Below are 16,206 nucleotides of genomic sequence, written 5' to 3'. Positions count from 1 at the left end.
GAAATCTCCAATACTTCCTGGTGATGCATAGAGAAAACTTTTCTCTGTTGCAGAGTGGTGTCCAAGATACTGCTGACAAAATGCCAGCGCTCAGGTAAGCCTGTGAGAAATGCCCCAAAATCCTTTCCAAATACTGTAGCAATTAGTAGTAATTAATGTTACACTTTTTCCTAAAGGAGTAATGAGATTAATAACCCAAACAGCAATGAATATTTTAAGAATTACAGCGCTGGCTCACTTTCTTCTTAGAAAATACACTCCTGTTTGTGTGAGTGGGTGTGGGTGTGAGAGAGAGATCATGAAATTACAAAAATTAGAATCATTAAGGACACTGCAGGCATAAAAGTTTCAGGGCAAGGCTATGTGTTTGGCTGTTAAAGAGGGTTAATACATAACATCTAAAGATTAGACTTTCTAAACCCTGTCTCCCCTGTCCCTTAGATAAATAACATTCTTCAGTGATGTGGTTTAATAAGGAGTTGGTGGGTCATTGCAAAACCTATTGAACAGACTCTGTGATAAGACAATTACAGTGGCTTGATCCTGTCCACTTTGCACATCTCTTGGCATTTTAATGCGATAATAGATTTCTTGTTGTACAATGTTGATTGGGGATTTGTGCTATCAAAGAAGTGGCTGGTCCCTGTAGAGGGGAAATGAACGTTTTGAAAACTGCTTTGAAATCCTTTGGTATTTTAGAGCTAATTTGCACAATACATTCAGGCTCTTCTTCTCATTCAGGCTTGAATGAACCATATAACATGTGAGCTGGGAATCTAAGCAGTCAAGCCATAGCAACCTCTGCCATTTTATTACAGGAACTTAACATTATAGCATCATGGAAGTTGCTATATTTTCACACTTGCACCGTGCACACACAACTTGTGTGTTTGCATGAAAGGGAAAATAAATATACTAGTAAGGTCCTTAGTTTTGAGAGCCATCATGTGCAACATGATCAGTTACTTCTAGAAAGACACTGCAACGTAGACTATGAATAATATGAATAATATTAGCCAGTGGAGTCAGTCATTAAGTGAAGACATCTAGTGATGAGGCACTGAAAGAGGTACATGCATGGGTGAAACAGCCATTAGCAAATATATTAGTCAATAGGTGCTTAGCCTGAGGAGAACCAGTATGCTGCAGCAACATTCATCATTCATCATGGGGAAATGTACTAGCGCAGCCATTTGGGATCAGATGCTAACTTAAAACTAGCTGAAAATTTTATATATCTCCATCCTTCAAAGGTTTCTTTATGAAAAGGTGGCTTCAGTTCAGTTGTGCACCCTAAGGCAATCACCACAAAAAAGCAACAAACAAGCAAAAGATTTAATTCCTCCACCCCATGCTGAAAAATTCAAAACTCATTTTTTGAAAACGATAAAGATTTAAAAAAGAGAAATAAAAAGCTTCTTTAGCATCTCTCAGGCCTTATTTGATTGAAAAGTTAAGCAGCTGGTTGGAACAAAGTTGTGTCCGAGCCAGTTTTCACATTTCTTTTCTTTCTTTCATGTGCTAGAGCAAAACTTTGTGTGTTTCCAAATCATGCAACCATTCTATGTCTCCAATTGCAATATTGGATTTTATGGCTTCCTCTTAAAATCATACTGAATCTATGCAATTACAGCCACATGCCAGCATTCAGACATCATTACAACAAACATGCCAAAAAGAAATATTATCATAAATTCACCAAGGGCCAGGGCAGATGTTGTTTATTAGGCCAATTAAGAGACTTGTGCCTGAACGTCCCACCCTCCTGCTTTCTCTGGAGTGCCTTGATTCAATAAATCTGGGATTGATCAAAATCTAATTTTATATTTTGGTTTGTAAACAGAATAACAGCACAATCCAAACCCAAGAGTTTGGCTACAACACTTCTGGCAAATTCTTATTAACTTCCAGTGAATTATGTATTGCTTAGATTATCAAGGTATCTTTTCAGCTAGACCTTGTATGGTAAATTTGTGTGTGTGTGTGTGTGTGTGTGTGTGTGTGAGAGAGAGAGAGAGAGAGAGAGAGAGAGAGAGAGAGAGAGATAGAAAGAGCACCATTGCCCCATTTTGTGTAAAAGTTTTCTGTGAATCCAGCATTTACCAACACACTTGTCATGAATCATGTCCTTGAGAATAGGACAGTGTAAATAGCTTCCAACATTCTGATTCTAACATTAGCACTAACATGTTTGATTGCTATGTAACCCTGATATAACTCCAACATTTTTATTTTTATTTCTGGTCTTCAGCAATTTTATGGTTGCAAAACTGGCTAGAATGCACTGTGGTTTTATGGGCAAGGGCAAGGCAATGTAGCAGGGACATTACAACCTCGATCTCTGACTTCTAGACAAAATTGGATCTGCCGCCGTCTTTTTTGGATAATGATGATGATTATAATTTCATTTATTATGCATCTACTGACTTAACAACACCAAAGAAGTCGCATTGCATTGCAAAATATACAAAGGCATTAAAACAGCAACACAACAATACAAAATATACAAAAGAATTTTAAGCACTAAAAATAACCACAGACCAATTCTACAAGCACCAGACAGAAACCCCCCTTTCCTGTAGCCACTTCATAATTCTGGTATATAAAACTTCTACGTATGGAAAGCAACTGGCCCATATCTGGACATCTCAGTGTTGTGTGTTTTGTCCCATAACACCAGCCATCAGTGATGTCTGCACATTCAAAATGCTATGATGTCAGAAGACAGGTAAATTGTCATAGATATACTTGCCATTGTAGCATGCCATTGCAATCTATGACCACAATGTCATTCCTCCACAGTCAGTTGTACAAATGTTATATGCTGAGACAGCTTGTGCATCTCACCATAGAAGGCAGGGGGGAGGGAAAGATTTTTGAGGTCTATTTTGGCTAGTACAAATAAATACAAAATCCGAAGGGCACCAAAAATGTTCGTTTCCTATTCTATCTGCATTCAATAATATTTAAAGCTGTATTCTAAGATTCTTTATTGTACACTGGAATGCTGAAGGGCTAAAAATACATCCAAAATATGTAAAATAAAATGATTACTACTTCTTTTTCTATGCGTGATGTACTAAAAGTCACAAGTCCTTAAGCTTGTCATGGCTGAGGAGAACTATCATGGGAACGTTTCTATTTTGATACCGCAATCTTTCAGTATATGACTAATGGAAGTCACTACTGTGTGTACTTCAGAAGGCAATATGTCTCATTTCAGGATGTCTGTTACATTTTCTCAAGAATGTGCAATATAAACAGTGGGCAGTTTCAAATCTCAAAATTACTGTATTTATCCAGCAAACGTTTCTCAGTGCTGTGTCTCTCAAAGCATGACATTCGTTTGTTCCTACTAAGTTTGAATGTTATTTGGCTGTTGTAAAAGCAAGGCCCTGACCATCTGCGGAAGCCAATCATGTCATGTAAGTCAGTAATTGAAAGATGTCACAGAAAAATGAACTGTGTAAAAGGCTGGAGAATATACTCCTGGTAACTTAATACAGACTGATTCACAATGACAGATTTTAGATGGAGACGCTTATAGCTCGAGAGTCCTGTCTTTTTCAACAAGAAAAAATGCCGTTCCAATATGACCATTATACAAAGTGATATTTTTCTGACAGATAGCGAAGATGCTGAAGCTATAGAGTAGAAAGTCAAAAGAAACAACTCACGGGCTGTCCAGGTTCATCTCCTCCAAGGATTCTGAAGCCAAATCCAGATTCCATTCTCCGAAGATGAACATCCAACTCCTTGTAATCTGGACCTGGTATAAGATAAGATGTCATTTAGGTGTGAAATGCTTTGAGTTTCTTTCTACAAAAAAACCAAGCTGCCCAGTGTTTAGATCATTAAATGATACATGACAGTCCCACCAGAGCCGATGCAAACAGAAACAAGACAGAGTGTGTTGAATAGGGACAGGAAGAAAACACAGGTACTTGAAGATGGAACTATCAAATCAAATGCCACAAGGTAACTCTGAATGAAGGAAAATTGACTGCTACACATAAACTGCTCTGCATTCTGAATATGAATAATAGTATTTGTAAGAGGCACATAGCATTTTCCTCCTTCCAATGAGAAATTCTCTATTTAGAAATAAGTGGGTTTACCCTGATGTCTGAGGAGTGGTGTAAACATTTTTAATTGTGCACATATGACTTCCTGCTGCTCCTTTCCCACTATTTTCCCACCATAAGGAATGCCTTAAGAACATACAAGAAGTTTTGCTGGATCACAGCAGTGGTCCATCTAGTTCAGCATCCTGCTTCATGCAGTTGCCTGCCAGATGCCTTTGGGAGGCCCACAAGCAGGAAGTGTTTGGAGTTCTCCCCAAAGGAACTCCAAACATGGAATCTGCATATAGTCCTCATGACAAGTAGCCATTGACTGACTCTCCTTAATTTGGTCTGTTCCTCTTTGAAAGGCATCTGAGCAAGCCAGCCTGCGGCAGTGAACTCCACAAACCAATTTCATCTTGTCATTTGTTCCTTGATGGAAACGCATTGTTTAAAACCAGGGAGATTTTGTAGCATGAGAAACCTGCTGCAAAAACTTTGAGCCCCGTCATTTAAAATACCAGTTTTGAAGAACCCCTGCTCTGAAGGTTCATGATCACTGTCATTAGTGCCACCTGTAAAAACTGAGGCTGAGGGACAGATGAGCTGTGATGTTGACAGTTATATAGGCTTAAACCTGGATCTGCCCATATAACATATAGAGCAGGAGAGGAATTCTGATTTTTAATAGCAAAATAGGCTAATAAGTGTGTGCTCTGAAGCTCCCTTATCAGGGAAGGAAGGTGTGGGCAGGAGAAGGGTGGAGCAACCCCTCGCTGGAGCAGCCAGCTTTTTCTGTGACTGCAGTACCACCCTGTGATGAAGCGTAGTATATAAATTTTAATAATAATAATAATAATAATAATAATAATAATAATAATAATAATTTGGACTGAGACAGACCTGCCACTGTCATGTTTACTTTGAACCTAGATTATTGTAGGGTTACCTGAAATGCATTTGAAATGTTCTAAAGTGTGAATAGTTTTATGTGTAATGAAGATAACAGGGATTTAGGACTCTCTCTGTGTGTGTGTCTGCAAGAAGAACAAACCTATCCATTCTTAAGGAAATCAGCCCTGAGTGCTCACTGGAAGGACAGATCGTGAAGCTGAGGCTCCAGTACTTTGGCCACCTCATGAGAAGAGAAGACTCCCTGGAAAAGACTCTGATGTTGGGAAAGATGGAGGGCACAAGGAGAAGGGGATGACAGAGGACGAGATGGTTGGACAGTGTTCTCAAAGCTACCAGCATGAGTTTGACTAAACTGCAGGAGGCAGTGGAAGACAGGAGAGCCTGGTGTGCTCTGGTCCAGGGGGTCATGAAGAGTCGGACACGACTAAACAACAACAACTCTCTCTCTGTATTGGGGGGGTGGGGGGTGGAGCAAGCCCAAAATTGTATAACCCCAGCAGCCCCTGTACTGCTAAGCGAGGTGTCAGGCTTTGGGGAGATGCCAGGCTCTCCCAGCTCCTTCCCAAAGGTGAGAAAGTGCTAAATATTAGGCTTTGGGAATGAGGAAGCCCAGCACCTTGGTTTCCTGGCTTTGGGATGGCAGTATGTTGGACCACCCTGGTCTAGAGGAAGGAGGTTGTTCCAGGAATGAAAAACTTCCCTTTTTCTAAACAGCAGCAATTGGTGGCTCTCTATACATTCCAGCCCCCCCCCCCACAATAGTGAAATGTGATTTTTTTTTAAAAAAAGAACATCCTTACCCTTTGGAACCAGCAGAATTATTCCTGGGACATTTGTGTTAGTAGGGCTCTTTTACCTGACTGTTAGCAATTCCTATATGAAACTATTGTAGCATAGCAGGTTGGACATGGTCAGAATATGTCCCAAAGAAAACAATTTAAAAATTCTTTTAAAAAGTCAACATGTATAGTAAAATCCATAACTATTAATAATTCATGTTCATTGATTTGCTATGGAATGTCCCCAAAGTAATGCTTTGAAGCTACTCAGAAATATGTTTCAGCAAAATAAATACTGGGTCATTTAGTAATAATTAAAAATCGAAGTGATTGGCTTTTGTGGGGGGGGGGAACAAATGAATAAATAACAGCAGGATCCAATATGGGCTGTGGATATGCATACTCTTCCAAGCAGAATTTTCACTATGCGCTTCTTAACAATTTATTGTTGATAAATGTAGAAAGTTGTATTTTATGAATGGAGGCCTCACAAATGTTTCAGGGATTAACCTTCCACATTGGCTTAAGCTAGAAACGCTGTATTATATATTTCTGTACTTGAATCTTGTCTGCATTATAATGAAAATAAATAGAGAGCTTCATGAAAAGGAATGGTGCCCATGTTTATTCAGTTTTCCTGGAAACCAAAACATCTGAGCACAATAAGCCCTCAAGGCAGAGACTGTGCTTTGTAAAGCAAACAGCCCACTGGTCACCAACTTTAAATAATAGGAAGTGGCAACAAGAGGAGACTTTTCCTTTTATCTTTGCCTGAGAGACAAAATGTCAAGGAGGGAGAAGTAGAATTCCAATGCAAATGTTTTTGGAAATGCAATGAATTGGATTCACTAGAGGAAGCTTCTTCCTTTAGAGAAAGTCAACCTTTGCATCCAATCCAATGTTTTCAATTCAACTAAAGAGCAATGTTATGTACTGAGTTGAATAGGATCCAAAATGCAGCAGTCTGATTGGTCCTAGAACAACAGGATTCAGAATGCAGCAGTCTGGTCCTAGAACAATGCAGCAGTATGATTGGTCCACAGGAGCCACCCAATCCAGCTCCAGGTGGAAGTGAATCCACAACCTGATTGGCCTACAGGAGAACCCCGGAATTAGCCAATCACGTGCAGCCCATTGTGTAAATAATGTATATAAAGCAGATACTTTGGGGGAACTTTCATTCCTCCTCACCACTATGAGCTGAATAAAGAGCATGAAATCCACTATCGACTACGAGTATATTTCAAGCAAACACTGTAGAAAAGTAGGAGAATTAAAAATACTAGGGAGGCCAACCTGGAGGCTTAGGTTAAGTTTGTGAACTTTGGGCAGTTCTCATGAACCATCCATTAACAGTTCCATAGCATGCAGAAATTCAAGAAATGCTCCTCTTTCCAGCAGGAAGGCCCAGCAGTTAAATATATCACTAGTACTGCTTGATGAAAAAAGAGCAGTAGCCTTCATTACCATAACAGCATACTGTATGCATTCTTTGAAGATGACAAAGGGAGCCACCACTTCACCCAGCAGTCCTGCTGCGCACACAAGCCAGGGGGGAAAGCGGAGGCAGTTTCAACCCATGGTTTGCTGCACCTATTGGTTTGTGCGCACTGCTGGTTGCTGAACCAACTTAGGACACAGCAGATCCTTGGCCAGGCCAATTCCATCCTTCCTGCTTCCCACTGTACCTCAGAAGCATCACCTTTTGAGGGTTTCCTGCTGGTAGCTATAGCTTTCACTTCCCATGCTTTCAGCTTCTGCTGGTGGAGCCCAAAGGAGCCAAGCAGAGCCAGGCATAGAGACAGCACCACTTCACCCTTTTGGTTTGTCAGATCAGGGGGTTGTGGTGTGCTGTGAACTTATCCATATGCCCATGTATTTCGTCATAACACCAAGCCCACCAGAGCACAGTGGTGGGGCACTGGTGCTTACCCGAACTCTGGTCATTTGCATTGCTGCTGCTTACTGGGAGGGAGAGAGAGAGAGGCCAGGTTGGTGCAGTGCAAATGCACCCGCAGGAGCACTGGATTGGCTCTGCTGGTGCATTTGCACCCCACCAACCTTGCTGCCTTGCCCTTCCCACTCTCTGTCCTGGTAAGCTGCAGTGACCTGACTAACTGGAGGTCAGGTGAGAAGTGATACCCTGCCCTGCCATCTGCTACTGATACCATTATGGCATGGAAGTGAATAAAAATTACATACAAGAAGAAGAGTTTGGATTTGATATCCCACTTTATCACTACCCGAAGGAGTCTCAAAGCAGCTAACATTCTCCTTTCCCTTCCTCCCCCACAACAAACACTCTGCGAGGTGAGTGAGGCTGAGAGACTTCAAAGAAGTGTGACTAGTCCAAGGTCACCCAGCAGCTGCATGTGGAGGAGCGGGCAATTGAACCCGGATCACCAGATTACGAGTCTACTGCTCTTAACCACTAAACCACACTGGCTCTCTACAAGGATGACAGTTATAGAACAGGATCCACCTCACCCTCTATCCCACCATTTCTGTAGGCAGGACAGCCTATATTATTGTGAAAGCCTAAATGACAATTAATGTGAACACAAATCCTCTGGACTTTGATATTTTATTAAGTTTATTAATCTAATGGATTTGGATTTGATATCCCACTTTATCACTACCCTAGGGAGTCTCAAAGCGGCTAACATTCTCCTTTCTCTTCCTCCCCCACAACAAACACTCTGTGAGGTGAGTGGGGCTGAGAGACTTCAAAGAAGTGTGACTGGCCCATGGTCACCCAGCAGCTGCAGGTGGAGGAGCGGAGACGCGAACCCGGTTCACCAGATTACGAGTCTATCGCTTTTAACCACTATACCACACTGGCTCTCTAATGATCATAAACATGGTTACATGTTTCCACATATATGTTTTGAGATTTTTTTTTTTAAGGAACACTTGCTCCTTCCCATAATGGGTATTTATTAGATGAAAAGTCTTTGTCTTTTTAAAGAAGAAAAACAATGCAGAATGGTGATTAGGCACTCATGATTTACCTCACCCCTGAGCCATGATTAAAAGAAGCACAGTCACAAGGGCATGCAATGGACAATAGATATGTTAGCACAATGAAGGCAGAGAAATACTTGCCAGAGGAATCCATTCGAAAACCAGTCCTGGGCGGCACTTGCTCTGAATAGGAAAATGTGGAATTAAAGGTGAAATAAATTTGTCTAGACATGTAAAAATGCAGTTCTGCTTTTTCTGCTTCAGTATGAAATAGCAAACGCTTTTTATTTATTTAATCTTTGAACAGACTTTTCTCACGTTATTGTGTCTGGTTTTAGCTGAAGCACATCTGTATAAATACATTCGTTGAAAACAGAGCAAATTAAGAAGTAACTTCAATTCAATGATATGTTAGTTGCTTGTTATCAACATGCAGTTGGTAAATAAAGAAATAAAAATAAATAAATACCACACTTTCTTTTCAAATGACAGCCTTCAGCATTAAGTTAAATACCTCAAATGAAACAAGCTCACCCTGCTCAATGTATATGTCAAAGGGTATTTTGGGACATTGATAAGATTTACAATGCAACCCTATACACATCTACTCGTTTTATTTTAGTCAGGCAAATAAAAAGTACAAAGTTGTGTCTATGTTCATTAGGTTTCACAATGTGCAGGCAGTTTATAGCTTGCTTGGTCACAAAAGCAGATGGCAGGAATTAGAAATTCATGCTCTTTTCTACCTCTTCTGCAGAGATGCACAGCATGGATTTCATTTTTTCCAGCTGTGATGGAAGACTGAACACCAAAGACCCCTCCAAACCCTGACAAATAGAACTGACTATAAATTTACAGGAAAACTTGGTTATTAGCTGCCCCGGGGCACAGCCTGATCCCTGGATGGTTGAGTAACAGAACAGGCAAGTATAGACTTGTCCTTCTGAACATAAACACAGTCTCTGTGGTTGCCCATACATATGTGGGGATCTCGTCTGGGTTAAGAGGAACAAAAGCCAGGAACAAGCAAGAGCTATGTGCAGAAATGGAGGCACTCTGGCTAGCACAGTTACAGCACAACCAAAACATGTGAACACAGACACTTTAATACTTCTGAATCTCATATGTGACAGCCCTCAGTTCAAGTCTGGACAAATCTCCAAATGCTCAAGCAACTGTTGCTGAGGGGCCACATCTAGCCTGGTGTGGAAGAGATAGATCAATTTCTCTTGGGTTTTCAGTTTGACCAAGACTGGATTTACACTGCAGATTCAGGGCAAAACTAGTCATGATGCTGAATGGAAGAACATTTATTATTATTATTATTATTATTATTATTATTATTATTATTAAAATAGCAGACGTATTGTAAGCCGCCTTGAACATTGTTTTAATTGTTGGCATAGAAATAAAATGATGATGATGATGATATCGACATGTGGAGTAGAAAGATATTTTCATCAGGACTCCTATGCACAGAGGAACAGTTTAACCCTTTCATCAGTGGCTGAAATGCCCCCCTATTAGTTTTGTAAAAAAATGCTTTACTTGCTTTGGGGGTGATTCTCAATGATATAATCTGGGAAGGGTAAAGTTAAATCTTCCCTTTGTGTACTGTACTCCTGATGAAAGTTGCTCCTCCAACAGCTATTTTTTTATTTTAAAAAACCTCAGTGATGTCTTCCAGCTTGGCTCTTAAACTGGTCAAGTCTGGTTTTCACTCTCACCAAGGAAACCTGGAAATGGTGCTTCTGTCAGGAAGCTAGGGATTTTAGACAGAGAACCCCCGGCAACCTCAGCAAACTACAATTCCCAGCATGCTGTGGGGGAAGCTATAGTACTTAAACTGCTGGAATACTGATGTATGCATACAGCACAACCCTGTTTCTAGAACTGCTCTTAACCATCAGTGGAGTGGGTGCGGGTGGGGGCAAGACTCACTGATGCTCCATCTGCACTCTACATTTAAAGCAGTATCATACCACTTCAAACAGCCATGGCTTCCCCCAAAGAATCCTGGGAACTATATACCCATATTCCGCTCACAGAGCTACAGTTCCAGAATTATTTTACAGTTGATCCCTCTTCCAAGGAAGCAACTTTTAACATTTGTCCAAAATTAGGTGGGTATAATTTGATTAGGCTGATTGAACGGCAACGTATGGCTTCATGATCATAATGATGTCCTGTCTTGCCCCAAGTGAGGTTGTCTGTAATTTGTGTATTCATTTGCCTTTCTGTTCCCAATCTAGAATTGGTGTGTAGCATATATGCTGGGAACTATCATAGATTTTGGAGAAATCAGTGGCTACATATCTGGGGATTTTCTGCAGTTCCAGCGTCAGTGAAATTACATATACCTCTTTTCTATCCCCCCCAAATCAATTAGTTTGGTGAATAATAATCGTCCAGTAGATCATGTTAGGTATTCCAAATAATTACTTGTGTGTGACAATATATATTTCAATAAAAATATTCATTCCAGCTTTGTTTCCATGGAAAGGAATACATCTAGTGTTGTGGTTCTACAATGCAATGTTTGAATAATTACTATTTAAACTAGAAATCTCTGGCTGCCATTTCCCCCCCTGAGAAAAACATTTCTTATTATATTGATTATTGCCCGATATGCATATTTTGTAAACAAACAGAATATGAAATCTGGGAGAAAAATGACTGAATGGTTGTTACAGAGTTGGTCTATTCTGCTCAGCCTTTTCAGAAAAAAAACAACAACTCCCTAATTATTTCTTTTTTAAAAAAGATAAAGAAATCTGGCCACATGATATTATTAGATCCAGCACAAGAAGTGCCAAAATGAAGGTTCTTGCTAGTTTGAGAAAACTATCAGAGGCCAGATCACATGGAAGTTCAAATCACCATTCAGAAATGGAGCTGATGCACTGTAGGGATGACACATCAAGACTAGAGAAGGCAATCAATGGATTCTACATCCAGAGTAGAAGCAGCTTCCCAGTGGGGTGGAGACACAGCACTAGTTTTTTATATTATTTATTATAGTTTCCTGGCAGTGGCATTGCTGATAAGCCTGCACTACGTTGACCTCCCTGCTGCTTTGTTCCTCTCCCTCCTATCGGGTGAGCCTCTTCTGATCCATAGGAAGAAGACGCCAACTCTCATGCCTTCCCCTTCTTTCCAGTATCAGTCCAATCTTTGCCACAGGATACTGTCATCCTAGGTACACTTCTACACAGACATACACCGTGAGGATTCACTCCTATGAAGGCTACATTGAACACAGTGGGACTTGCAGCTGTAGGACTGTACTTTTAGAAGATAATAAATTATGATGGCTGGTTTATGTTTCATTCCTTCAGTTACACGGTGAAATTCCCATTGCATCGCTTCTCAGATAAAAGCCTTCTAATTGTCTAACTGCAAATGTAACTTGTGCAACTTTTTGTAAATGTGTGCCGGGTTGAAGAGAAGCTGATTGCTACGTCTTTAATACAGCCATCAGTCGCAGAGCTGACACTTTCTATTAGCGTAACTCCTCTGGGGCTGCCTTGCCAGCCAGCAATCAAAACCACTTCTCATCCACAGCACTTTCTCTAATGCTGATATTTTCATAATCTCATCTGGAAATGCTTTTGGATACATTGTCAGCTTCTATAACCAACAAAAACATTTTGCCATGACGAGTAACTCTTTCTGCCAAGATGAGCCGCACAGGGAAAAGTTTAATCTTTGCTGCTTACATTTTCCTCTCCATTTGATGCATATTCCCTGTGATGCCAGGAGGGTTAATTCCTATTTTAAATTCACAAAATGTATGAACTATCACATCTCCTAGATCTGGGGAAAGAAGTGTAAATATGTATTTTGTGTGTATGCATGTAGGAAATGGGACCAATAGCTTATGATCCTTGAAGATACTTTACGGCAGGGATGTGGGACTGAAGGTTTCTGGATCACAGCCGTCCCTGACTGTTGGCCATGCCAAATGGGACTGATGGCCACAAGTTCCCTAGCCCACAAGTTCCTCAGAATAGTTTGAGAAATATACGATATGTATTGTATTATCCAACATCTAAATGTGCTTTGAAAAAGTGGGCAGGAAGAAGCTCTAGTTACATTTCCCCCCAGAATGAAGGCAATTTTACTGAATGGCTGACAAAAAAGGCTGCTCTAAACATTAGTTTTTAGCATGTCATTTTGGGGAGGTGGGTGGGAGGTGGATATGCACAGACTGCAAAGTTGCCATAGTAGCTCACAGGAGCCCCCCAAGCAAATAATGGTTATTCTGCCAGGAAACGTTACATAACATGGGTGCTCCTCTTGACACTCATAGCCAAGAAAGAGATTGTGGCCACTCTAACATGCAGTTGAGGGACCAGAGCCTATATTTAGTCCACTGGAAACAGTAATGTGTGAAATACTAAATTTGGAAACAGAGTTCCAATTCCCCCTCTTGTCAACGGGGGGAAACTATTCCATAGTAACATTCTTCGCCATTCATAGCAGGGTTTTGGCAGGGCTTGCTGAAACCAGTAAGTAAGTGTGTAAAAATACAGCTACAGAGATGAGGAGGGGAAGAGAGATTAATTTGGCAAGCTTACTTATTGCCCATTTTCTGAACATATTCTTAACCTTATTTTTAATCAAAGCTCTAACTTCTTTGTAGGGATGCGGGTGGCACTGTGGTCTAAACCACAGAGCCTAGGGCTTGTGGATCAGAAGGTTGGTGGTTCGAATCCCCGTGATGGGGTGAGCTCCCGTTGCTCAGTCCCTGCTCCTGCCAACATAACAGTTTGAAAACATGTCAAAGTGCAAGCAGATAAATAGGCACTGCTCCAGTGGGAAGGTAAACAGCATTTCTGTGCGCTGCTCTGGTTCTCCAAAAGCGGCTTAGTCATGCTGGCCACAAGACCCGGAAGCTGTCTGCAGACAAACGCCAGCTCCCTCGGCCAGTAAAGCAAGATGAGCGCAGCAACCCCAGAATCGTCCGCGACTGGACTAAATGGTCAGGGGTCGCTTTAACTTTAACTTCTTTGTATCTTCTCATCACCCTCTTGTAAAAATAAATCATTGTGTTTTGGACCATTTAAAAAACTGTTTTAGCTGTTTTTAATTGTATGTTTGCAAATCACCTTGAGATATATGTAAAGAGCAACTTGTTAATTATATTGCACACAAATTGCCTACAGCATACCGGACAAAATACATAGGACATGTGTTAATTTGATTGTTATGAAGCAGACAATACAATGGGAAACCATGTAGCTGCTTCCTCCATGGGGATCGGAAGGAGAGTGTAGCTTCCACAATAAGGGCAAAGACGACCCCCCCCCATATATTCCTCTAGAGGTTCTGATCTGAATTTATGCACACTTACCTTGGAGTAAGTCTCATTGAACTCAGTGGGGCTTACATGTATATAATAACTCTGCTTGCTAACTCATAAGTTGTCCTGCCCATCCTTTCGGCTTGAATAGGCTTAGGGAGCACTGTAATGACTTAACATTCTCCTTTATTTAACACTCTCCTTCAAAGAGATATACTGCAGATGCTCTTCAGCCAATCTTCCTGATTGCATATATACTTAACTAATTCTCAAATTATCTCCTGCAGCTTTATATCCGAAGACAGAAAATATGAAGTATGCATTAAAATGCAGGAGCAAGTCATTTACAGAAAAAGCTATTAATAAATCTCAGGCTGTAAATGTTTGGGGTTATTAATTCTGCCCTTTTTCGTACTAGGGAAATCTGCGTATAGGAGATCTCTTTCAAGTAAACTTGAAATGAGTCTTACATCTTTCGCAACCTTGTATATACTAATCAACACCACAAAGTAAGAAACTCTCTCTGACTGGGTTTTTATAATACCCAGAAGTTTAGGATTATTTGTAGCTTCTTTCATCACACTAACAAGCATTACAAGGATTTGCAATAATAAGCAACTAACCCGCGAGTAATTGCTATTGAACTCAGTGGGACTTACTTCTGAGTAGACATATGTAGGGTTATGCTGTTAGAGTGACATTTTTTAGTTCTTGTGTGTGTGTGTGTGTTTAGTTAAAGCTGAATATCTCATGGTTCACATTTTAAGTTTTAGCAGCATCTTGTTTTCCTGTTTAATGGCACTTGCATGTCACCCATCAGCCTTGGATTTCAATTTGAAGTGCTTCTGATTATGTATATGTATTTGCATGTACATACATTAAACACAAATTGTAACCTCACAAGCACTGTAACCTCAGAAACACAAAGCTGCCTAATGGTTTTGTGTTATGGAAAACACAAAGGATATTCCATTGTGAATTTTCTGTGGATTTCTGACAACTTTATACTTCGGTGCATGATTGATGTCTTAATATAGAAAGCTTCAGTGAAACTCTCACTTTAAATCCAGCAGCCAATTTTCAAAGCAGAAAAATAACTGAGGGAAGGAAGGGAGGACGGGTGTAGCATCTCAAGCACGTTTTATGCAAAACCAAATGAAAAATAAAACCACTCTCCCCCAAACCCTCTTTTGCTCATTTAATATCACCTCTAGAATTTCCCTTAGTTTAGCAAGCAATACAGCTCATTTCACTAGAAAGATGCATGTTCTGCTCTCACTGGGAAAAGGTCTTGGAATCTAAGCAATATCAGCATAAAAAAAATGCTAACGATGACCATGGGCTGCTGAACTTATAACATTCTTTCATAGGACTATATGGGTGAGAGGAAATTTCCATTGGCCAACATTCAAGGAAGTAATGCAGCAAGCCTTATAATGACCCTCCCATCTCCTCAGTATAAAGAGCACCTTGGATTGCACCCTAAAGGGAAAATGAAGTTGCGAAAAGGAATGAAAAAGCCTCAGTGCATTCACTCGAGCTCAGGTGCACATTTCAAGAGAATCACTAAAATCAGACTGCACCCAATTGTTGCCCTTCTGCTGGTGCAAAGCCCTTTCTGCTAGCAGAAGGCTGTTCTGAAACTTTGCATAAGAGAGTTGCATGAGAAAAGGGTGCTCACATCCAAAGTGGAAATTTTGCTGGCGTAAGATGTTATGCAACATATTGGGCTAATTATTCTGCAGATCCCCTGCCAGTCTAATTGCTGCAGCATACCACGAACCGGTTGGGGTTTCAAATTGATGTTGAATGTTCCCAGGGCACTTTTCTGTATTGTCTTGCTCAGGAAGCAAATTACACCCAATAAAACAGGCAATCTAGTTAATATATTAAGACAATATAACGCAGCCACAAGAAATCGAAACAATGCATTGTAGCAATGTGAAGAAGGGCATATGGTGGTGTAGTCTTAAGGCTTGCTTGGCCAATGGAACCCTTGATTAAGGCTTTCTGCAATGTTTGTGTTTGTTCTTAATGCTTCCTTTATTATACAAGAACATAAAGCCCTGCTTGTTCAGATCCACGGTCCATCTAGTCCAGCATTTTGTTCTCTCAGGGACTAACTAGATGCCTATGGGGAGCCTGTAAGCAGGACATGAGCACAATAACACACAACATT

The 16,206-nt window shown here is 40.5% G+C and overlaps 1 protein-coding gene across 20 annotated transcripts in view; it reads right to left on the bottom strand.

The window, feature by feature from the left end:
- MAGI2 (membrane associated guanylate kinase, WW and PDZ domain containing 2) overlaps positions 1-16,206 on the bottom strand; it is a 593,450-nt gene that overhangs the window by 71,122 nt on the left and 506,122 nt on the right. For 12 of the 20 annotated variants that reach the window (XM_083574937.1, XM_083574923.1, XM_083574929.1 and 9 more), the window contains 2 exons: positions 8,864-8,905; positions 3,678-3,769 (listed from right to left, as the gene is read on the bottom strand). In XM_083574937.1, the coding sequence (XP_083431063.1) occupies positions 3,678-3,769; positions 8,864-8,905 (134 nt within the window). The remainder of the gene's footprint in view (positions 1-3,677; positions 3,770-8,863; positions 8,906-16,206) is intronic. The other 8 variants (XM_083574920.1, XM_083574924.1, XM_083574927.1 and 5 more) reach the window with 1 other exon arrangement.

The sequence above is a fragment of the Podarcis filfolensis genome (genome assembly GCF_964270895.1).
Source record: "Podarcis filfolensis genome assembly, chromosome: 10".
NCBI lineage: Eukaryota > Metazoa > Chordata > Lepidosauria > Squamata > Lacertidae > Podarcis > Podarcis filfolensis.
Note: the sequence above shows the minus strand (reverse complement) of the source record. Positions and strands in the feature narration are given on the sequence as shown.